The 22,630-nt window shown below is 40.6% G+C and overlaps 3 protein-coding genes across 6 annotated transcripts; all 3 read left to right on the top strand.

Moving 5' to 3' along the window:
- Positions 1-335: 335 nt before the first annotated feature.
- Positions 336-7,857, top strand: cers3b (ceramide synthase 3b). 4 transcript variants are annotated; one of them, XM_085779254.1, is made up of 11 exons: positions 336-528; positions 1,908-2,081; positions 2,331-2,448; positions 3,799-3,917; positions 4,009-4,066; positions 4,407-4,457; positions 4,553-4,645; positions 4,822-4,950; positions 6,622-6,728; positions 6,815-6,968; positions 7,087-7,399. In XM_085779254.1, exons 2-11 carry the CDS (start codon positions 1,909-1,911, stop codon positions 7,201-7,203), a joined length of 1,119 nt encoding a protein of 372 aa, XP_085635380.1. In that variant the 5' UTR covers positions 336-528; position 1,908; the 3' UTR covers positions 7,204-7,399. The 4 variants fall into 4 exon arrangements, with proteins under 4 accessions (XP_085635380.1, XP_085635379.1, XP_085635377.1 ...); XM_085779253.1 differs by lacking the exon at positions 336-528 and adding an exon at positions 714-831; XM_085779251.1 differs by lacking the exon at positions 336-528 and adding an exon at positions 914-1,113 and having other exon boundaries at positions 7,087-7,857.
- Positions 7,858-8,069: 212 nt separating this feature from the next.
- Positions 8,070-11,400, top strand: cfap161 (cilia and flagella associated protein 161). The gene is given in 9 exon segments (XM_085779250.1): positions 8,070-8,224; positions 8,799-8,888; positions 8,996-9,095; positions 9,098-9,212; positions 9,314-9,395; positions 10,050-10,085; positions 10,261-10,383; positions 10,565-10,638; positions 11,114-11,400. Coding segments are annotated over 9 exon segments (879 nt in total). The 5' UTR covers positions 8,070-8,152; the 3' UTR covers positions 11,301-11,400.
- Positions 11,401-12,204: 804 nt separating this feature from the next.
- On the top strand, positions 12,205-20,489 carry LOC146985887 (high affinity choline transporter 1-like). The gene is made up of 9 exons (XM_085779249.1): positions 12,205-12,626; positions 14,869-15,058; positions 15,187-15,300; positions 16,994-17,149; positions 17,260-17,408; positions 17,603-17,749; positions 18,398-18,551; positions 18,915-19,132; positions 19,244-20,489. Exons 2-9 carry the CDS (start codon positions 14,875-14,877, stop codon positions 19,766-19,768), a joined length of 1,647 nt encoding a protein of 548 aa, XP_085635375.1. The 5' UTR covers positions 12,205-12,626; positions 14,869-14,874; the 3' UTR covers positions 19,769-20,489.
- Positions 20,490-22,630: the final 2,141 nt, after the last annotated feature.

The following is a 22,630-nucleotide window of genomic DNA, read 5'->3' as shown; positions in this document are numbered from 1 at the left end:
CTACCTCTCTTCTGCAAAACCACACACACACATACACACACACTCAGACACAAACACCTGTCATGTGTAATTTATTGCAGTAAATTCAAATTTCCCCCCAAAAAACTGATCAGGGAACGAAGGTCACTTCATTTGCATTTTTATGTTTGTTATTAACCCGGCCTGCTTTTTATGAAGAGGGATGTTTCACTCTCTTTGTATATGAAAGTTCCTCCTTCTCCTCTGTCCGTAACATGCGTAATTGACTCCTCCTCCCCTGCCCCACCAGTGAATGGGGCCTTTGTGGGGGCTTCCCAGCATTCCAAGGGAATTCTTGCAGGTGAGGGTGTTCGCAAACAATCCCACACTCAGATGACTGCTGCAGCTTACCATTTATAACTGAACATCCAAAAGAAAAAAATGCTCCAAGGGCAGTTAGCTGTTTCCAGTGCTGAGATAACCCTACCTTAAAGGACGTACTGGGTGTGATCACCAGAGCGGTCAGGAGTGGGAGGGCAGGATCCCATTCTTTTGAAAAAAAGAAAAAAGGTGAGCGACCACACGCATGCTCAAATATCAACATGCTCACTGGAGCCAGCTGCCTCACACACAATGAGGTGCATCACATAGATCAACGAAGGCATTAGCTCATGAGTCAACATTTGGTACAAACTTTTATTCTCTCTTTGAAGATTGGCTCCACAACAGTTATAGCAGTGAACTTATACAGTGGGATCAAACAAGGCTGTTATCTCTTGGGGATATGTGCAATATATATGAAGTGTAAAAGTAGCAGACTGGCTTATAAGAAATAAGTCCCTGGAGAACACACCACAGTGGGCAACACTGAAGGTGAGTGTGTGTGTATATACATGGCCATGTGCATACATTTACTTTCTCTGATGTATTCTCTGACTGGCTTGTAGTGAGGGATGTAATCACTCAGACATTTGTGGACATGAAACTTAAAGCTAACTGTAGGTGTAAATGAGATCAAATAGAGACTGCTTTGGTTTGACGCAATATTTTACTTCAGTTTCACTGGATTCTGTCACACACAGTGTCTCTGTGTCCACGTTTTGTCTCAGTTTCCCTCTCATCTGTTGGAACTTGTCAAGACAGCACTGCCTGCAGGTATGCTTAATTTCCCATGCTGACATCCAGACAGGCATTTGTATGACTTATACTTTCTCACTGAGTAACTAAGTGTATTGCAGTGAATATTTATAATTTTCTATTTTTTATTAGACGGCATGTAAAGTACACATTTGAAAGTAGATTTGTACCTGCACAGATAACATGTTTTTATCTACAAGCTGTTATGGGCAGAGTCCATAAGAGGAAGGACTTTACTTCTCTCTAATCTCTGCCTCCTGTAATTGCTCCTCATCCGTCTTTATCTTCCTCGCCCTTTGATATCTACTGTAGCTCTCCATCTCCAAAACGACTCGCTTCCTGCATGATTGTATAGTCAGAGAGCATTTTTACTGCCACACACCAGTAGGAGGTACTGCCCACAGCTAAAAAAAAAAAAAAAATGGCATTGGAGATTCAAGACAACCAAACCATGGTGCATTTTTGGCTGTAATTCCTCTTGGATCAGAGCTCTAGCTGCCTCATCATGCCACTGTATGCTATATTCAGCTTTTTTCTTAAAAAAAAAAACTGGTTTGGCTACCGCAGAGTCACCACCACTGGTTTATGCAATAAGGGCGGAAATATTTAATGTGGTCTTAGCGTTATATTAGAGAAAAAGGACTTTCTACGAAGGACAGTGCAGAAAACAATGTACCCAGTCAAAACCTGACTTGTTTATAGTAAACAAACTAGTAACTAGTTCATAAGCCTTAAATAAAAAACATCTATTGCATCATGTTTATAAAACTGAATGTGTAACTTTTTGTGGTGTATTTCACATTTCCCAGCAGCATGTTGCAGACAGTTGGAGAGTGGCTGTGGTGGGAGCGTCTGTGGCTTCCGGGGAACGTCTCCTGGTCTGACCTGGAGGACGATGAAGGTCGTGTCTACGCTAAAGCCTCTCACCTTTACGCTGCTCTGCCCTGCGCCTTCGGCCTGTTGCTGGTCAGATACTTGTTTGAAAGGTGGGAATATACTGTGCAGTAAAGTTAGAAAACATGCCTGTGTCTGAGTGTAGTAATGCAATCGTCTGGTTTCACAAGACTAGGATAATTTATGTTGCACAAGCTGTTTTGTAGCAATGTTAAGAAAACTCCAAACGAACCAGGCCACTTGTGTTTAGAAGGAAGAAACAAAGTTTTGCATTGCCAGATGAGACGCAGCTTGATACACTGACACACGTTTACTGTCACGTTGCTCGTGTGTTGTTGCAGGTACCTGGCTTCACCACTTGCAGATGTTTGGGGAATCAGGAACAGGGTGCGTCTGACAGCAGAACCAAACCACATCCTAGAAAAGTACTTCTGCAGCCAAGCAAGGGTTCCATCACAGGTACGTTAAAGGGGTTTCTCACTGTGCTTTATTAGGAACACCTGCACACCTGCTTATTCGTACAATCAGCCAAACATGTGACAGTGCATAAAGTCCTGCAGATAGATGTCAGCAGCTTCAGTTAATGTTCACGTCAAACATCAGAGCTGGGAAAATAATGTGATCGCAGTGATTTTGGTTGGTGCCAGACAGGCTGGTTTGAATATTTCTGAAACTGCTAATCTGCTGGGAGTTTCACACAAACAAAAAACAAAGAACATCCAGTGAACAGAAGTTATGTGGATGGAAACACCTCGTTGATGAGAGAGGTCATGGGAGAATTGCCAGAAGTGGCCAGAATTGGCCTGGATGAGAGGTAACCAGGGGGAGGGGAGCAGAGATGGACATCACATCAAAGCTATATGTGAAGAAGGAGCTCCCACTCTAGTCCTGAAGAAACTGTAACCCGGTCTGATGGATCTACTGAGGCAGCTAGCCGAAGGATCAGAATTTGACATCAACTGCATGAATGTCAACCTGCCTTGTGTCCACTGCCAGAACCTACCATCTTCTTATGGCTACTCCAAGCCCCCACAACCCCAACCCTTTTTTTTTTAAACATGGAAATAAGTTCAGTAAACTTCAGTGATCCTATACCCAGTCTCCAAATCTGAGTCCAGAGGGACACCTTTGGGATGTGGTTGAAGAGGATATTTGCAATAAAAAAAGTGTAATCTGCAGAAATGATGTGAAACAAAACTCAAATATTTCCAACATCCAGTGGAGACCATATTAGTTGATGCTGTTTTGAAAGCAGTAGGAGGCCCAACTCTGTATTAGTATGGTGTTGCTTAATAAAGTGCTTGGTGAGTGTATACTACCGTATTAGGCATCATATCCATGCAACAGTCATTTATTGCTACTCTATCATTATCACATTATGGCACCACACCTATTTTCAGATCTGCCCTTCATTTTGATCTTAACTGCAAACCGATAATGTTTTATAGCTGTATGATGGTAACTTACCAACCAAAGTAAACGTCCATATATTTCCACATAGAACCTTCAGTATTCAGATAAATGAAATAGCTTATGTTATACAATAAACAATATTATTGCCATTGGTTTTGAAGTTGGTGCATGTTTAATATAAGTGAAATAACCCTTTACAATCTATTTGTCATTTTGGTCTTTTCAGATAAACTGGGTCACTGCACCTTCAACAGTTAGTTTCTCTTATTACAAAGATCTTACCCCTCTGTTGCACAGATGGTTCGGTTTTATTTTTGTTTCTCAGTTTTTGCTCATCAGAGAATAAACAGAGGGTGGACAGGGTGTAACAGTCTGCTCTTCTCCCTCGTGTCTCAGGCCGATGTGAGGTCTCTGTGTAAAAAGACGAGTTGGCCAGAGAGAACAGTTCAAGTCTGGTTCAGGAGGAGGAGGAACCAGGAGCGACCAGAGCTTCGGAAGAGGTTCTGTGAGGCCAGGTGTGTGTACATTTATGTGTGTTTGTGTGTGTGTGACACGATGTGAGACTGTGCTCAAATATCTAACATTATTGTTCTCGTCTGCCAACAGTTGGAGATGTGTGTTTTATTTTTTTGCTTTTTTCGGTGGAGTCCTAGCTCTCCATGATGTAAGTCATTGTTTTTATCACAGGAACTATTTTTATTACAGTGTGTAACTCATATTTCACATGTTTTTTTATCCCCTCCATGGATTGTTTGATTTGCTTCTATGTGACATTTCTATTCCCTTATCTTGGTGTTTCCTCAAGTTTTCTCCCTTTCTCTAAGTGAAACTCCTCGTCTTCATCTCTCTATCTCATGTTTTTCTGTGCTTCAGGGTTTTTCTTGACATGGCAGACAAACATGCATGAGCTCATTGGCCAACATTTACCTTTTGATACTGTTTTCAATGCTATTCTCCATTACCCAACTCAAAGTCATCTCCTTCTCTGTTTTTGCTGGCTGTAGAAACCTTGGCTTTATAACCTGAGGGAGGTTTGGGAAGGCTTCCCTAAACAGGTAAGTGTTTTGCTGTTTATTTATCAGGACCTCATGTACAATATTACAGTATTAAGTGTGATAACATCCATAATGTGTGTGTTGTGTCAATGCAGTCCATGCTGACATCTCAGTACTTGTATTACCTGTTTGAAATGGGCTTCTACCTTTCCCTGCTCCTTCGCCTCTCATTTGATGTGAAACGAAAAGTAAGTGTACACATATATGCAGATTTTTACATTAATGAATGCACTAATATCATTATTGTTTATTATATTTTACTTCTGAATGTTATTTTTCATTTTCAAAGTATGAATGATCTTTATTTGAAATGTATTTAAAATCCTGGTGCCATAGTGTTTACCTGTCATGTGCTTGTGTGTAGGACTTCAAAGAGCAGGTGATTCATCATATAGCCACACTGACTCTTCTCAGTTTCTCCTGGATTTCAAACTACATCCGTATTGGAACGATTGTGATGGCAGTTCATGACTCTGCTGACATACTGCTGGAGGTCAGTGCCATTCTGACATCCGTGCATGTGCATGCTAATCTATGGGATATCTGTAGTTGTCTTCCTGCAGGCTGGTGTGGTCACACAAGTGGCAATTATGTATCGTCACTGTTCTAATGCAAACGCTACACATAGCAAAGCTGTGTTCTAACAGACTTTCAATTATTTAATGGCTTATTCAATGTAAAAAAAAAACAGAGTGGACACGCACATCACACCAGTGAGGGCAGGTGCAGAGTACAAACAATGAGCAAAATAGAAAAAACACGAGTACTCGCAACTCTGCAGGACTCAGCGTGTCAGTGTATTGTAGTGAGTGATTATTATTCCGAGGAAGAGCATACCTACACACCTACACTGTACGTTTCGAGCAGTGTAGGTGTGTAGGTGTGCTCTTCCTCGGAAGATAAATTGACACGCTGAGTCCTGCAGAGTTGCGAGTAGGGGAGACCGGGGACAGTTACAACACTTTTTGCATTTGGCTCTCTTACTCAGAGATCATTTGGATTAGACAAACCAAATTTGTATATGTGGCAAGGTGAAGAGGGCCCGGGCGGGGATTGAACCCACACCTCCCGGGTAAGAGTCACGCGCGCTTGCCAGTCACCCAAAGGGACATCCCCTTGGCCAAGTAGCCAGGGAACATAATCAGTTGGAGGCATAGTGACAGGACCACCACTGTCACATATACAATAAACTTACATTTGTCTGTTAATAGTCAACACAATTAATAGATGATTACAGAATCCACATTCTTCACAATTTGCATTTGAGTGTAAGAAAATGACATGTTGCAACCATCCCCTGTTGCTACTGTCCCTGGTCTCCCCTACTCTTGTTTTTTTCCTATTTTATTCAATATAAAAAACAAGCTTCACGAGCGTGACCAATGTCTGAGTAAATAGTTAAGGGTTCAAATGAAAGTAAAGCAGGTCTGAAACAGATATGTAGCATTAGCTTTCTACCCCTCCCTCTACATGAACTCGGAGCTCAGACTCAACTTCAACAGCAGTAAACGTGAGGGTGTTTCCTTGCCCACATCCTTTACATTTCATGACATGCACATAAGAAACACAACTCAAATTCGTGGGTAGAAATTGATATCTTATTTTTAAAAGAGGGGAAGTAGAGGGTTACTGGTGTGAATAAGATGCGATGACAACACCACAATTAATACTGGATGTTTTTTGAGTGCATTTTGAGTGCCCTAGATGGCGCTCTCTGCAAAACTTAATATATATTTATGTAGGCTATATGTATATCTATTCTAATACAATGTGTGCATTGCATTAGAGCACTACAATGGACATATTGTATCAGAATTGCATTAGTTCGGGTGTCGTGGGTAGAGCAGGTGCCCCATATGCAGAGGCTATTAGTTCTCGCTGCAGCTGGTCCCAGATCGAATGGTGGCCCTTTGCTGTATGTCATCCCCCTCTCTCTGCCTCCCCATTTCCTGTCTTTCTCTATACTATACTATCAATTAAAGGCAAAAGCCCCAAAAATATACTACAAAAGAATTGCATTAGCCTAGTTTAATTGGTTTTCCATTAGTTCTCTAATGTATCAGTGTACTAAAATAAGCATATTGCATTATATAATCCATTGATCTCTCCATCCATTTATTTATCCATGGGTGGCTACCTGATTCTCCATGTTTTTGTCTCACAGGGTGCAAAGGTGTTCAACTACGCCAAGTGGCAAAAGACTGCTAATGGCATTTTTGTGGTGTTTACACTTCTCTTCATGCTGACAAGGCTTGTCATTTTTCCTTTCTGGTAGGTGTGTGAAACAAAAGATGCAGCATGATGCATATGATCTTGAAGTCATGATTGAAAATATTATGCGTGCATATTTCCTGCAGGGTGATTCACTGCACCTGGGTGTACCCACCGGAGAAGTTTCCTCCCTTCTTTGGCTACTACTTCTTCAATGTCATGCTGTTAGTTCTCCAGATGCTGCACCTCTACTGGGCTGCTCTTATCTCACGCATGTTTTACAAGTGTATCTTTACCAAGGTCTGCTTCTGTTTGGATGAACTGTATCAAGCTATGTCATGTCTGCATTGTTGTGTAGCTCATCTTTGACTCACCCTCTTTTCCCACTTCTTCTCTGTGGCTCATCTTTATTCTGCAGCTGGAGGGCGATGACAGAAGTGATGAAGAGGAGGAAGACAGTGAGTCACCGAAGGAAAACCACAAACGCAGTCACATGAATGGCTCTGGGGGCAGAGGCCGAGCCAACGGCCACTGACACAGACAGACAGAAACAGAGAAAATGGGACACAGACAGACTACTGGATCGCAACTGTTTGACACATGGGCAGAGAATTTTGTATTTATAGGTTCTGTGAAGGATTACTAAACTGACTGAAAGATAGGCTACATGGTTTCTGAAATTCATTGAATTCAGATCTTTTAATCTTTTTGTTCTACATATAATTAAAAAAAAAAGTGTTGCTCTTGTGTTTTTGCTGTTGAAGGTGAATGACAATAGGAAAAATGTGATTCATGTGTGGTTATGTTCAAGACTGTTCAAAGGTCACATTCCTTTGTCTCTTGCTGATAACGAGAAGCTGTGGTGATAACAAAGTAGACCTACATTTACTCAGGCACAGTCTTTCTGCTTCACTTAATTATTTCCAGTTTAATTGTAGCGTATAGGCTACTTTTAGGCTAGGCTACTACATTTCAGTAGGAAATATTCATAATACATCCATGGAAATATTACACTCACACTCACAGTAGGCTTGCTCAAAGCTCAGATAATACAGCATGGTGCATAATTATAGAATAGATGAAAGGCCCTGCCCGCCAACACAGGTGTTTTTCATTTTATGGCTTATTAGACAGGTAGGCTGGACTAAACCTTGCTGGGATTTGCATAACGTCAGGCAGCATACAATAAAAGACCATGTGCTGAAAAGGGTCATGATCTCAAATAAAGTAGGCCTACAATTTGAGCAAACTAATGTTCTCCTACTGTGGTACATGGATGTAATTATATTATAATAGATCCATGCCATGGTATTATGAAGCTCAAGCACAGTGACTCTACCGGCACTCTCGCGAGAATCGACGAGAACTGACAGCAAATGAAACGGGTTGTTTTTGTTGTCCCCAGTTACCTTGGAAACGGCTGCCAAGGCAACTGGAGTCTCTAAAGCCTTACTGGAGAACTTCACATTTCACAAATAGTCACAATGGCTCATATGGGAAGGTATCGGCCAAAGGCTAAAATTGGAAACTGGTATGAAGACATGTGCCGAGCGGAGGTTTGTTTTAATGACAAAGTGACAACTTTTAGTTAGCTACAAGCTAAATGTGTTGAAAGGAGCTGGTAACGTTAGTCGATGGCGTTGGCTCATCCTGTTGACAGTAACGTTAACGTAACGCGGTCTAAACATGAACGACTTTTTAAATGTTTACATGCAGTTAACGTCAGACTAACAACGCACCATAATTATCTGGCCACCCAGGTTTAGTAGGTTTACTCAACTCTGGGACGCATCAGTAGTGAAGTATTAATGATAGAAGTTCATTTTACTTAATCAAAAGGAGCAGTAAGTTACAACCGTGTAGAAATACTTTGTTACAAGTAAAAGTGTTTTTTATGGCATCAAGTTGTGCAAGCAAACAAAGATGAAAAAGGAGCATCATGATACTTACAATATAATGTAGAGTATAATAGTAAGAGAGATTTGTTGGTTTGAACTGTTAAGTCTCCAAGGTTTGAACAAAGTTAAATTGCATGTTGTTTTAGCTTTTATTGTTACATAACCAGTAGCGATCTTGGTAGACATTAAAATTACACTTTGTGTACTGGTATGTTAATTGTTTTTTTTCCAGGATTCCAAGAATGAGTTTTTGGAGAAGATGAAAAGGGGTGAGCTTGCTGCTCAAAGATTAGACTTCCTCAAACAGAACATTTTGGGACCGGTAAATTGCATTAGGCTAAATCTCTAAAGTAAACCATTAACATCAACAGTTATACACAATAATAATGAGGTAGGTAATACAATGATGATGTTTGTCCGTGTGTGTAGGTGAATCTCTCCGTGACAAATGATGGAAGACTGCACATTGGGGATGTAGTGATGTTGCTGAACATAGGAAGAGAAAACAGAGAGTGCACCACATTAAGCATTATGCAGACATCAACAGTGTGGTACAGATGCCTTCACCCGGCATCCAGGCCCCATGTGAGATCAGTGCAGGAAGAGGTATTCATCCCTGTGCACGCACTGCCTTCATAATTACCAGGTACACAAGGAAACACACTTAAAACTACACAAACAGACACCTCTACACACATGGTAATACTCACAGATGTGAAATTTGCAATGCTGCTTGTGTGACTACAGTGTAGACGGCAGTCCGGAAGGATCGACTCTGGTTTTTGGGCAGAGTTTTTCCCTGAAAACAACAAGTGGCTTTGCCAGGGGAGTAAGTGAACTTACACGCACAAACATACCCACGCAAACAAACACAAACTTCCTAAAACCAAATTCTTCACTCTCAAACAGCCTTTTAAAGTTGTGGAGTCACACATAGCACTTTACACAAAGACTGATCTCTATTTTAAAGAGACTCTCCGATTTAACAACTGGAAATCAGTTTGTATGTCACGAGGAGTACCATGTGGCTCGTAAAAACAGTTGTGTAATATCCTCTGTGGCTCAGAGGGGATCTTTTTAAAGAAAATAGGCTTGATGATGGGTTATTATGGAGCCAGGTTAACTCAGTTGGGTTTGGAGACTGTGTTACACATGTGAGGCTTAGAGTTTGAAAGAAGAGGGTGTTTACCAGAGACAGATGCCACAGAGCTGCAAAATGGGAAGTCAGGTTATCTCCATCTGTGCTGCGTCAATTTTGACTTTTCAATATTTCATTTTTTTTAGAGTCCCCCTCCTTTATGGGAGTGCAACGTCAACATCAACACAACGTATTAAGAAATTCAGTGGTTGAATTCTGAGAATATCATGTTTTTATTAAATGGCTAATGTATTACATCCATAAATGATTCTGAAGAAGCACATAAATTACATATCTTGTCTCAGTATCTGTGTTCAATGATTTACTTTTCCTGTGTTCCCTCAGCTTTACTTGACAAGTGACCTGCAAAGCTTTCTAAAGGTAAAAGACCACAGAATATATTATACTGAGCAACCAACTCTGATTAGATGTTTAACAAAGTCCAAATGCAGAGATGCATACGTAAAGATGAATAGCAAATGAAGCAGGTGTGTTTGTCATTTTCTCTAGATTGTCCACTTTTGTTAATCTCATATTATTTTGACTTCATTTGAAGTGTGCAAAGAAGTCCCGTCTGCAAGAGGTCAACTTGCTGGAAGACTGCTCCCTTCTGTCATGTTGGAAGATAGTGCACCTTGACCCCCAGGAGAGGCTTGAATATGAAGGTCAACCTGTTCCTGTAAGTAGTTAGTGGAAATGTCATGGCTGACTAATCATTTTACAACATCAGTGTTTACTCTTCTTTAAATTTAAAACCAGCACAGAATGCTTTGTGTTTCTTTTGCTTTCCATTACCTCTGTCGCCGTGAGAATTTCTAACCAAACATCAACAGTAATTTCTTTTTTTCTCTTTATAACAGGCTAATGAGAAAGTGCTGATTATACACTGCAAAACAAACCAGGCCCTTGCTGTTCTGGGTGATCAAGTCATTTGGTAAGTGTTGAATACAACACATACATAGGTTTTTGATTTGTGCCATGTCTGATGACAACTTAGTTGTTCGTTTGAAATTTGTTGCAAATAATAGAGCTAAGTATTCGATATATAAAGCGTGAGATCCTGTTACTGTAACCACCATGACATGGATCATGGTGAAACGATGTCTTATCACACAAAGGACGATATCATCAAATCAGGTCACGGTGACCGACTCTACTCCACATCATCTCCAGGGCAACTAGGCCATGCAGTTGTGCAAGAATCAGACATAACCCAGTCATTCTAACGTATCTTAATAGAAATAAACAGTTTCCTCTCAAAGTGTCACAGAAATACAACTCACAGTTAAACTGCTAATTTAGATGCAGTGAGCGACAAAAACAAGGGCCTCCAACATGGCAGCCTCAAGTAATGTTACAGCACATGCATGCCCTCTGTCGTTCTGTCGTTAATAGTTGTGTCTCTGCAGGACGGCATATGGCAAAGAGCATGAGGTGACGGCTCACACCTTCTTGGACTCCCACAAAGCTGAGCAGGACAAAAACCACTGGATATTGTGCACCGCCGACCCCGCAGGAGATGAGCTTGTACTTTTCAGAAACCCAGAGACAGTGGTGAACGAGGGGCCCGCACAGCCAACCCCAGACGAAGTCTAACACAATCCGCTCTCATATTGAAACTTAAAGAAGCACAGACACACACAACATCAACAACACCCACACCTCTCAAAATGAAGATATTTTTTCCCCCTTTTTGGATCACTGGTTTTGTTTTTTCTTGTGCAAGGAGATTCCACGCAGTTCTCCTGCTTGAATGTCATATGATACACATGCCAACTGAGCCACCAGGAGGCTGTGTAGAAAGAAGCACTTGATATGTTTCTTCTAACACTCCCTGTGTTCTAGTTAGGCAATAGCATAACAGCAAACTAAATGTGATACTGGACACTAGTGTGACTTGGCCAGTCTTCCAAACATTTTGAAATTCCCTTGTTATCTTTTTTTTTTTTTTAGGGGATATTCATGAGATATGGATGGGATGATTTTTATTAGTGTCTAAAAGGTTAGTCTAAAAAGGTGGTATTGGTTTTAATTCTTGCTTCTTTATAGGAAATTTATTTTCACATGTAGATTATTTCAACCATTTGTGACAATGCACGTGTAAGGCCGTCTGTAATCAACCATTCATGTGTAAATGTTCACTAATGTTACAAACTTTAGATAGGTGTTAATGTAGCTGGGACATTACTGCTTCACTTCACTGTTGAATAGTACTACTTGTCTAATTTGAATCTACTTGTACTACTATATAGTTCTAGTCTATTATGTCCATCACTTGTGCATTAACTAAATGAAATGAGTAGACTACCCCTTTCAACCCTCCCTCATGGGTGCACAACATGACAAGCAGGTGGTGTTACCTTTCGGGCATCATGTGTCTGCATAGTAAACACAGTGAAAAATATCTAAGCATGGACATTAATTTATTTTTGCTCTATGGTGGAGAGGTGACGTGGGTGCGCACCAGCGTGTGTGTGTGTGTGTAGCCTGATCATGATGTATGTACAATGTGCACACACGTGTATCCTCCGTCATAGATAACGCTCAGTGCAGTGAGGACCTTTTTCTTTTATTACAGCCTCCTGTTCAGGGAGCATTCAAGTGAAAAAACATTTCATTTACACCGGTTTGCAACGTTTCACAACAGAAATTAAAGAAGATGTCGCACTTGCATTTACCTTTCCGGTGTGGGTGTCATCTAATTGTTGTCTGAGGCAGCGGCAGCCAGCTGTTGGCCACAGCGCGTCTGATACACGGTGGCCGCTGTGTGGCAACGTTTCTGTACGTTTTGACAGCGCTGAACGCGACTCGGGGAGTCACGTTTCAAAGGGGAGACAACAATAGGGAAGAAGTGACCAGCGAGGCAGTAGCTCACCGGAGGCGGCAGATGTATGGAAGAAAGGACGTCGGCTCTCATCAAAGGTAGGACTAAACACGCTAGCGGCTACACTGGAATATACAATTTTAATCTCATCTTTAATCTCGGTCCATGTCGGCAGGATGGAAAAACCCACTACATGGTGACTGTATCATTTCAAATAATTTTAATTCAAATGATTTTTTCCCGACTTAATATTAAGTCGTGTTAATATTTGGGTGTTTTTTTTTTTTTTTTTAACGGGTTAAAACAATACCGTTAGCTTAATGTGGGCTACTACCGGGGTCTAGCACGCAGCTGCCTGCTAATTTCAGCCTCACTGTGAGAAACAGGCGCAGGCATCTGAACCTGTCTACACCGGATAAAACCAATATCGAACATAATTTATATTTTCATCAATTGTATTTAGTAGCTAATGATGGTTTCCTGCTCTGATGGATCTCCGCTATCTATAGCTTTGTCCTCTTATCGTTAATGTAGCCCAAGCCTTGCGTTATTAATGAGAGAAACGTCATGAAACCTGGTACACACGTTATATGCTCAATAAATGACCTATGTATGACAGTCCTCATGGGCACATAATGGAGAAATTATCCAGCAAAGACCTGCTTCAGGGATTTTTTTTTTTTAATTGGAGTATATTCATTTTGAAGGTTGCGCGTTAATTTGTTGTGAATAGAGGAATTGACTCAGTTTTCCTAAATAAGGAAATACTGATAGACTTGTACTCTGCGCTGCCCCATATTCACTGAGGGAGAATAGCCTCTACCTCAGGTGATACATTCAAGGTGTTTTTTAACCAGTGGAGGAATGCAGGCTACCAACAGTAGTTATAGGTGGAGGACCGCTGTCTGTACTGTACTGTACTGGAGTATTTACGTTTATACGGATGCTAGTTAGAGGAAGTACTCCACCAAATCCCGCCCTGCTATCTATCATCTATATTTGTATCACTAACGTTGCATACAAAATACGTAGGCTACTGTTTGCTTATAACATGTAATTTATTACGATTTGTACTCGGTACGCAGTATGATGAGTAACCTACAGCAGCTCTCCCTCCAAACGCCTCAGCAATTTAATGGTGTTACTCAAGAATACACCAGCCAGCATTTTGAAGAAGTGAACATTGGTCTTTCTGTCTGCATAATGATAGCAATGATGAGTTTATAGGCCTGCCCCTGATACTTAAGGTAGTATATCTTTTATGTGTACCTATTTACTATGTTTTTACGACATCTTTTTGGTATAGTGGCTACTTCCTGTAGATTTTATGATAGAATACTTTTACTTCTAATGGATTACATTGTGGTATTGCTATTCTATGTAAGTAAAGCATCTCAATAGCTTATTTTTGTCCACTGCATCAAAATGCACGTATTTGGTGGTTAATGTATACCAAAATAAGTCAGATGAAAGACTGCTCAGACTGGTATTCATTAAGCTGTTGTTTAAGCTCTTCATTTGTCCTAATTATCAATGACAAACTGTGTTTGTACTCCCTAATAAACCTGAGACCTAATGCATTACAGTTTAACTATACCACTTGGGTATCCTGTTTAAGAGGATCCAGTGTCAGTGAAGGAATTAGGCTTCTGATAACATTTTAACTATTGAGATTTTTCACAGTTAACTGCACGGCAATGTTTTATACACGTCTACAAGAACAAGTAGTTCTTTCAAGGAAAATCTTCTGGAAATAAACAACTGGTGAACTCAAATGTCTCAGAGCTTTATTCCCTACAATTAGTGCTAGATTACATCGCTCTTTCCAGGAAACTGCCAATGAACTTAAGAAGAAATTGAAGACCCATAATTTAAAATAAACAATTTAAAATAAGTGTATTTCCCAACAGGGGGGTTTATGCTACTTGAAAGCCCTGTCACTGCTTGGAAAACTACTGTGGTGGAGAAAAAAAAAAGATTCAGGTGGAAAAGTACTGGATGTAAAGTTACTTCCTTAGATCACTTTGGATTACTCTTTAACAAGAGGTTTTGCATTCAGAGTAAGCCATTCAGGCAATTGTACTACAATAGTATACTGTATGGCGGATGGGTGAGAGTGGCCTTGATGTTGCCTGTTCACAGCCTATGGAGGTCAAATCAGGACACAGTTGGCTCTCAGTGACAAAGGCACTGGCAAAAAACAATGGCACTAACTCTTGGGGGTTGTAGCACAGCACAGTGTTAAACTTCTGACTCATCTGGCAACATCTGCTTTTTTGTTTCATATTGTGTGCTTGTGTTTTATATGACATACTGATGCGCTGTGCATTCTGTAACCAGACAATCATGGCAGTGGATGTCCCTGGACTGGTGGGCGTTGTGGTTTTTTATCTCGTCATCCTGGTCATTGGAATCTGGGCATCTCGAAAATCCAAGAAAGTAGAGAAGACATGTGTCGGAAGCAAGAGCGAAGTTGCCATTGTTGGTGGCCGCAACATCAGTGTGTTAGTTGGAGTTTTCACCATGACAGGTAAAAAAAGGTTCTTTCCATTTCCATCATTTATTAGTGTTTGGCATTCCTTAATGTGTGTTTCCTACGCCCATTTTTGCCTCTGGTGTTATTTCTGTTGTCACTTGTTTTCTTTCCTTCTCTCTCAGCAACATGGGTCGGTGGAGGTTATATTATGGGAACTGCTGAGGCTGTTTATTCTCCTACTCAAGGTCTTATTTGGGCTATGGGACCTCCAGCATATCTTATCAATTTTCTTCTGGGTAAGTAGATGAATCACACAAAAGCCTCTTTGTAATGTCTTAAAACAGAGGAAGAGATCATCTTTAGTACATAAACATTATTAATACACTGCTCTGAGATGTATCTGACATATGAGCTTCTTCTTTTGGGTAAGTAGTAGCACGCTGGGGTTGTGTATTTTCAGCCTCGCATTCTTGTGTGTCACAGGATGTGACACATTCACAGATGTTTGTGTGTCTTTGTGGGTGTGCCATAGTTTTTGCTGTTACTCCTCAACAATAGATGAGTCAAAAAACAACAACAACAGTCATGTCAGGTCATGCAGAAACAATTTACAGGGCATACATTCCTCAAAATAAACTTGCACATAACTGATATGGTCTCAACACTGAGTGCAGTGTTTCACACATGCACATAATCTGAACTAAAATGTCTTGTAGGCAACCTTGAATGATACCTGAAAATAATGATTAGTGGCAGACAGAAAGCATGTGCAGAGAACCAAAGACTGTACTCAGATTAGAACCGAGAGCTATGTTTAGTTTTGAATATGTGTGCAGGCTGATACCACAACTGCACACAAGGCTGCTCAGACGTCCAACTAATCTCAAGATACATCACTAAAAAGATCTGATGCGGCAGATGTCAGATTGTGTTGGGATGACTGTTTTACAGATATTGCTACTTCACAATCATTTAGAATTGCACCGAAAGCAAAGTACAGGATTTCATCCTTTCGTGCCAGTTACCTGCAGGACTTTTCTTTGATGGTGGTTGCAGGCTGTCGCCTATCCCAGCATGCTCTGGGACAAAGACACAGGGGACATCCAAAGATGATTGACAGAGAATCAGAGACCAGTTAAAATGGATGTGTGCCAAGAAAGAGAGCTAATTTAGATTCCTCGCATATTGGAATAAACAAACTCACACAAATAATTTGCCAAATATAGCACATTAAAATCCTTTCATTGCTGAAGAAAGAAACCACAGTTTTGTTTCCTGTTGTTGCACCCCACTGCAGCATGAGAACTGGATAGACTTTTATTGTCCCTTTAGGGAAATTCTTTTCCACATAGCCATTACATTTCACCAGACAGAGCAAGCACATAAATACACAGATTACAACACATTTATCACACTCTGGCCAGGTAAATAAAACACAGCTCCGCCCACACCAGTACATCTTTCCCAGAATGAAGGAATAAATTAGTTCCATAAAATGCTTCTTTATAAAAGAAAAATAGATATTTATATAACTGTACACCAGGTTAACTCACAACACTTACGTGTAACCCACAGATGTATGTTAAAGTGTTTTTGTTCGTTAGTTTAAGTTATATTTCACATGTTTGAAGCGCAAAAGGGAGAAAAGCTGGGATGCAAGCAAGTTGCTGCACACGCATTGTGCTCATTCAAGTGAGCAGCAGATAATTTGACCACAGCTGAGATTTCTTCTAGAGGGTCATACACGCTACATTTAGATATTATCTGGCACAAAAACAAGCATATCTCCTAAACACAACATAATTTTACTGTATGTGCAGTTTCAGAGAGATTCAGTTTTGTATCACGAAAAAATTTCCGATGAAAATTGATGCAGATTGTTTTTCTGTTGTGGACTAATAAAGTTAACTAATTAACTCAAGTTATATTTAAGATTGTTTTTTATGATAGAACAATAGTCTTATTGCTTTGTATGTTCTTTATCTTAAGGGGGTTTGTTTTTTGCAAAACCAATGAGGTCGAAGCGCTACGTGACCATGTTGGACCCATTTCAGTATCGCTATGGCAACATGTTCACTGCAACACTACTGCTTCCTGCGTTGGTCAGTGATATTTTGTGGGTTGCCTGCATCCTCGCTGCCCTAGGTAACTGACACTTCACACACAAGTCAAGTGCCTTTTTGTGAAAACTGTAAACACTAAAATCATCACATTACAGTTCTGATTACCGTGTCTGAATTTTCTGTGACACACAGGAGGGACGATGAGCATCATTCTTGGATTGTCATCTGCCCTTTCCATCATTATCTCGGCGGCCGTCTCCATTGTCTACACGTTTCTAGGGGGTCTCTACTCAGTGGCATACACTGATATCATCCAGCTTTCCTTCATCTTTTTCAGCATGGTGAGAAACGAGACATTTAGAGGGAGAGGAGTGTGGTGAAGTGGAGGAAGGGAGGAGGGTGGAGGGAAGGCAGCAGAAATAATTGGATCGAAATTAGATAAATAAATACATTCATTGAGAAATTTGAGTAATTCAATAGATGACTTGTCCTTGGTTGTGCTATAATTGCTGTTTTTTTTCCTCCTCTGTTTCAGTGGCTCTGCATTCCTTTTTTGATACTCAGTCCTGCAGTCACTGAGAACTCACAGATAACCCACGTCAACCAAACACAGGGCAACTCATGGATGGGAGAGCTGCAGCTGGCAGATGCAGGAAAATGGACGGATGAGATGCTGTTATTGGTTAGATTTTTACAATTTATTTTGTATAACTGTGTGTGCTGGAGTTAAGTGACTGAAGCACCACGTCTTTAGATGTATCATTGCAACCACATAGTATAAAGTATTTGGTGTAAGCTTTCCAGAAAAAAAGTGCATCATTTATGTGCAACAACATTGTCAGTATTCGTGACCTTTATATAACCCATACAGTTTTTTTGTATCTGTAAGGTTCAAGGTGATGCTGAAAATGAATGGAATAATACTACAAGTGAAAACCAACTATTCTCAAATGGAAAATCTGGTGCCCCCAGTTAACAGACCTTTTTCACAACAGGCATTTTGACTTGTCACAGTAGTGTCAGTGTTAAGAATAACACTAACGCTTCTGTTAAGAGGTTACGCATAACAATGATGGCTCTGTTCTTGTCAAGAGCCCCAGTAAGCCACGACGGTGTGACAATGAGCCAGCATGAACAGCACCAGGACTACTGAATCTGAAACAGCTAAAAGGAACTCAGCCATTATAATGATAATTATAATACATCCATTGTTATTCAAGTGATTAGATATATCTGTGTTTGACCAGATTAGCTGACTGTCTGCTGTGGACTGCATGAATTCTCAAATGTTTTTTTTGTTTTTTTGTGCATGTATGTGTGTACATTGTAGGCTTTAGGGGGTCTGGCCTATCAGGCTCTATACCAAAGGATCCTCTCTGCATCCTCCTCGGCCCAGGCTCAGGTCACCTGTTTCGCTGCTGCTGGGACAGTATTTATTATGGGAATCCCCTCTGTGGTTGTCGGAGCTGTGGCCTCCTCTGCAGGTACAAATGAATAAAAACACACGGTTCACACACAGTGCATCCTTATGTCCAGTTAGGCATGTTACGACCCACCATCACGCTAAAGTGCATGGGTTGATATAAACTTGTTTGTGTGAAATGTTCCCCCAAAGCATTTGCCCGGCTGGTTAGCATTATCATACTTATGGTGGGACATAGAGTCTATTTTCACACATTTTGCTTCCCTCTCCCCAGTGCTTGAGTTTTTATTTTAATTATTTTGACACCATCAGCGTAATCTGAAAACACTTCTCCCCCTCCCATTATTTCTTTTCTTCTGACACCTGTCTGTCTCTATATCTGCCTCTATACCTCCTTTCCTCTCTTCCTCTCCTTTTCTCAAAGACTGGAACCTGACAGCGTACGGTCTACCTCCTCCTTATGAACGAGGAGAGGCAGGGAAGATCCTGCCACTGGCCCTGCGCTACCTCACACCCACCTGGGTCTCAGTGTTAGGCATTGGTTCTGTGGCGGCAGCAGTTATGTCCTCCATGGACTCTGTGCTGCTGTCCTCAGCATCCATGTTTACACAAAACATTTACAAGACAACTTTGAGAAAGCAGGTGTGTGTGCATGGATGAGCAAGCGAGCGCGCGTGCATGTGTGTTTGGTCCAGTACGAAGCAACGTGACTCAATTTTTTTATTGTCCCTATTTTCCTCCCTCTTCCTGCAGGCCTCAGAGCGGGAGCTGCAGTGTGTGATCCGTCTTAGCGTGCTGCTGGTGGGCCTCGCGGGAACGGGCCTGGCCTTCGGTGACAGCAGCGTGTTCGCTTTCTGGCTGGTGAGCGGGGACCTCCTCTACTGCGTGGTCTTCCCACAGCTCATCTGCGTGCTCCACTTCCCCTACGCAAATACCTATGGCGCCATCAGTGGATACATAGGCGGGCTGCTGCTGCGCGGGCTGAGTGGAGAGCCGCTGCTCGGGATCCCTCCTGTTCTGCTGTATCCTGGCTGGAGGGAGGACGAGAAAGGAGTCATCACACAGTACTTTCCCTACAGGACTCTGTCCATGGTCTCCTCTGTGATATGTATTATTACAGTGTCTTGGCTGGTGGATCTCGCTTTCTGTCACCAGTTCATCCCTGAGTCCTGGGATTTAATGGGGGTTTTTGAAGACAAAACGGAAGCAGAGGAGGAGGAGGATGAAGAGCCTATTCCTCAAGAGAAAAAGAACAGTATCCTGAATACAAAGTTCTAAGCTTTAGTTCAATACAGCCTCAGCTAAAATATACCCAAACCCCTTTTTTATGCAAATTCCTACCAACTCTCTTCTCTGCACAGACTCTTTATGCACAATTTTACACGTACTGTATATGACACGTGTTTAATACTGATTTATATATGCTTTACGTGCACCAAACTTTGACCAGCAGTGTGTTGAGAGTGATTTAGGGAGGCAGTTGAAGAATGTTGTCTCCATTTGATGGAAAAGATAAAGGCCACAAACAGTATGAAGAACTTGAAATCCTGATCTTAATGTCAGGATTGAATTTTATTTCCCCATGGTCGTAATCCTCCTAAAATGAACCGCTTTCCTTAGTCCTTCATTATACGTAACAAACATTTTCGTAGGTTCTCCACTCAAAACCTTTTCAATCAGTTAAACTATACCAATGTTGTATTTTTTAATCAGTGTGACCATTAACCATGGTCAGATGTTTATGAAGCTTCTTTTTTTTTTCCTTTTTGTATTTACAAAGCATTGAGGGCACAACTCTCAAATGCTATTGGAGGTGCAATACTTGAGGTTAAGTGTTCCAAATAATCTAGCACAAGGTGCCTGCAGGTGCAAGTGCTTTCGGTTGTTTTATGTTTTAAAGGGATCATTGTTGACGGACCATTAAGATATAGAATTAGATATAGAATTATTATTTTTAGATGTTTTGTGATTGCAAGTGTTCATTAAAAAAAATGTCTAATCTTTGCATCTGATAGAATCTGTGTCTTTCTGTTTGTGATGGAAAGAGAGAAAAGAGACAAAAGATGGTACCTGAACACTGAATACATAGTGATGAATATAAGATGAATGCACATGGTGGTATAGCTTTTGTTGCTTTACAAGTACAAGTTATGGTCCAATATTTTTTAACATAGCCTACAGAATAAACTAGATTAACTATAATATTTGCAGTGCACCGTTTTCACCAGCAGAGGGTGACACCCACACACCGAAAGCATCAAACAGTCTTGCCACAGAGGGCATCTCACAAGAGGATGTTTCCCCTTAAAAAAGGAAAGGAAAGAAGAGAAGGAGATGTAACAAAAAAGAAAACCAAAATGACAAAACTGCTGTATGAAAATCTGCCCAAAAAGAGAGGGAAAAAAGTATATCAAAAAGAAAAGAAAAGATGGTGAAAGAAAGATGGTGCCACGGAGTTGACGTCGACGTTTAGCACGTGCTGCTGTTTTATATTTTGGACTTGTTAGAACAGCAACACACTGAGACTTCCTATCTGTTCACATTGCACTGATGACTTCATAACGCAAAGGTGAGTACTAACTTAACAAACTCAAACGAAAGTTACCCTTAATTATAACACACAAATTAAGTCTCAAACACAGCGGTTGCTACGTGCTTGTATTTAGTCAGCTTCAAAACCTTGTTTGAAAGACCCCAATTTAACATTTTCATCACGTAGGCCTATTTGGTGGTCAAATTTTAAAATAAAAGTAGGATAATAAGAACGAACAAATTAACTTAATTTTAGTGGAGGTCGTTGTTGGGAGAACTAAATCATATGGGGAATTTAGATATGGCGGAGTGCTTTGGTCACTTCAGAAAACTAAAACCGCTATAATTTCCCGAAGATCATATTGACGTCTTTTTATTTTATTTTACAGTAGGCTAAAACAGTGGGGAAAACTTAACAATAAATATCAGTGGTGAGTATTTCGGGGGGAAAAAATCAGGCGGATAATCTTGTGTTGAAAAAAATGAAGAATTTAGTTAGCATTACGTCCCAGCAGTTTGTCCCATTAGATGTGATTTTTGACTGTGGCATTATGAACCTGCATCCAGGATCAAACGGGCTTCAGGATGAATGGCGACGCCCCTCGCACACTGCGCTGTCTCTGCTGCACATGTAGGCTGCTATGGGATGAATGAACAATAAAGGCAGTGCTGGCAGTCCCCTCCAACAAAGCTCCATGTCACGTTTTATTGTGGTCCTGTGACGATGAGTGTAACCTATGTTACATTTCCAGAGCACAATTTACATTACATGGTATGGGAGGTTTGACTGTGGTCCTATTCACTGTAATGCAGAAGAACTAGAGATAGAAATACTAAAAAAAACAACAACATAAAAATAAGCTGTGTTTTTATTTATTTATTATTCTCCACAACACACCACAGAAACTTTATAAATAGTTTGTGATTTGAACAGCACATTCCCATGTATTGTTAAATTTGCCATTAAATTAAAACCAGTAATGAACTACTATACCTTAAACTATGTCTTTGCAACTGTAAAAGTCCTAAATTTAAGATCATGTCAGGGCTGATTTTACTTCCCTGAAGTAGACAACAATGTGATTTTACTTTCACTTACTTTAATCATCTTTATTAAATCAAGGCATGCAATATGTTTGTTTCGTCCCTCCTTAACTTGGTATCTATAAAATCTCTATATAATATACAATCCAGTCCAAACTGAATTGTTATTGAATATTTTCTGTCTGACAAAATAAGTTTTCAACAAGCTCATTTGAGATACTATCAAGTGACAAGTCCCCACATTCTTTTCTTTTAGCAAGAAACTCTCACATTCATTGCAAACAATGTAATCATGTTCTCTCTCAAACACAAGGTCGTTCAGTCAAGACCGAATGGCCTTGGAAGAAACTTATCATAGATCACGCGTTCATGGATGTTTTATTTTACCTCAACAATAACTTGCTACAGAGGCCAGGGTGTAACAGTGTGAAATACCTCTGTCCTCACTTGCTGGAGCCTGTAATGTTTCAAAGTTTTCAACATTTCTGAGGGTACTGCCTACTGGCCAACACCAGAAACCAAATATTATACAAAATAGCAGTGATACACGCAGGTTTGTATATC

Source organism: Trachurus japonicus, chromosome 6 (assembly GCF_045865225.1).
Source record: "Trachurus japonicus isolate A0001 chromosome 6, Traja_1.0".
NCBI lineage: Eukaryota > Metazoa > Chordata > Actinopteri > Carangiformes > Carangidae > Trachurus > Trachurus japonicus.
Note: the sequence above shows the minus strand (reverse complement) of the source record. Positions and strands in the feature narration are given on the sequence as shown.

What these genes read in the sequence shown, in the direction of transcription:
- LOC146985887 (XM_085779249.1), top strand. Translation starts at nt 14,875, where the DNA reads ATGGCAGTGGATGTCCCTGGACTGGTGGGCGTTGTGGTTTTTTATCTC. An exon ending in CGGATGAGATGCTGTTATTG is followed by an intron (nt 17,750 to 18,397) that starts GTTAGATTTTTA and finishes TGTACATTGTAG; the next exon opens with GCTTTAGGGGGTCTGGCCTA. An exon ending in AGCTGTGGCCTCCTCTGCAG is followed by an intron (nt 18,552 to 18,914) that starts GTACAAATGAAT and finishes CTTTTCTCAAAG; the next exon opens with ACTGGAACCTGACAGCGTAC.
- cers3b (XM_085779251.1), top strand. Translation starts at nt 1,909, where the DNA reads ATGTTGCAGACAGTTGGAGAGTGGCTGTGGTGGGAGCGTCTGTGGCTT. An exon ending in GTCAGATACTTGTTTGAAAG is followed by an intron (nt 2,082 to 2,330) that starts GTGGGAATATAC and finishes GTGTTGTTGCAG; the next exon opens with GTACCTGGCTTCACCACTTG. An exon ending in CTTGTCATTTTTCCTTTCTG is followed by an intron (nt 6,729 to 6,814) that starts GTAGGTGTGTGA and finishes TATTTCCTGCAG; the next exon opens with GGTGATTCACTGCACCTGGG.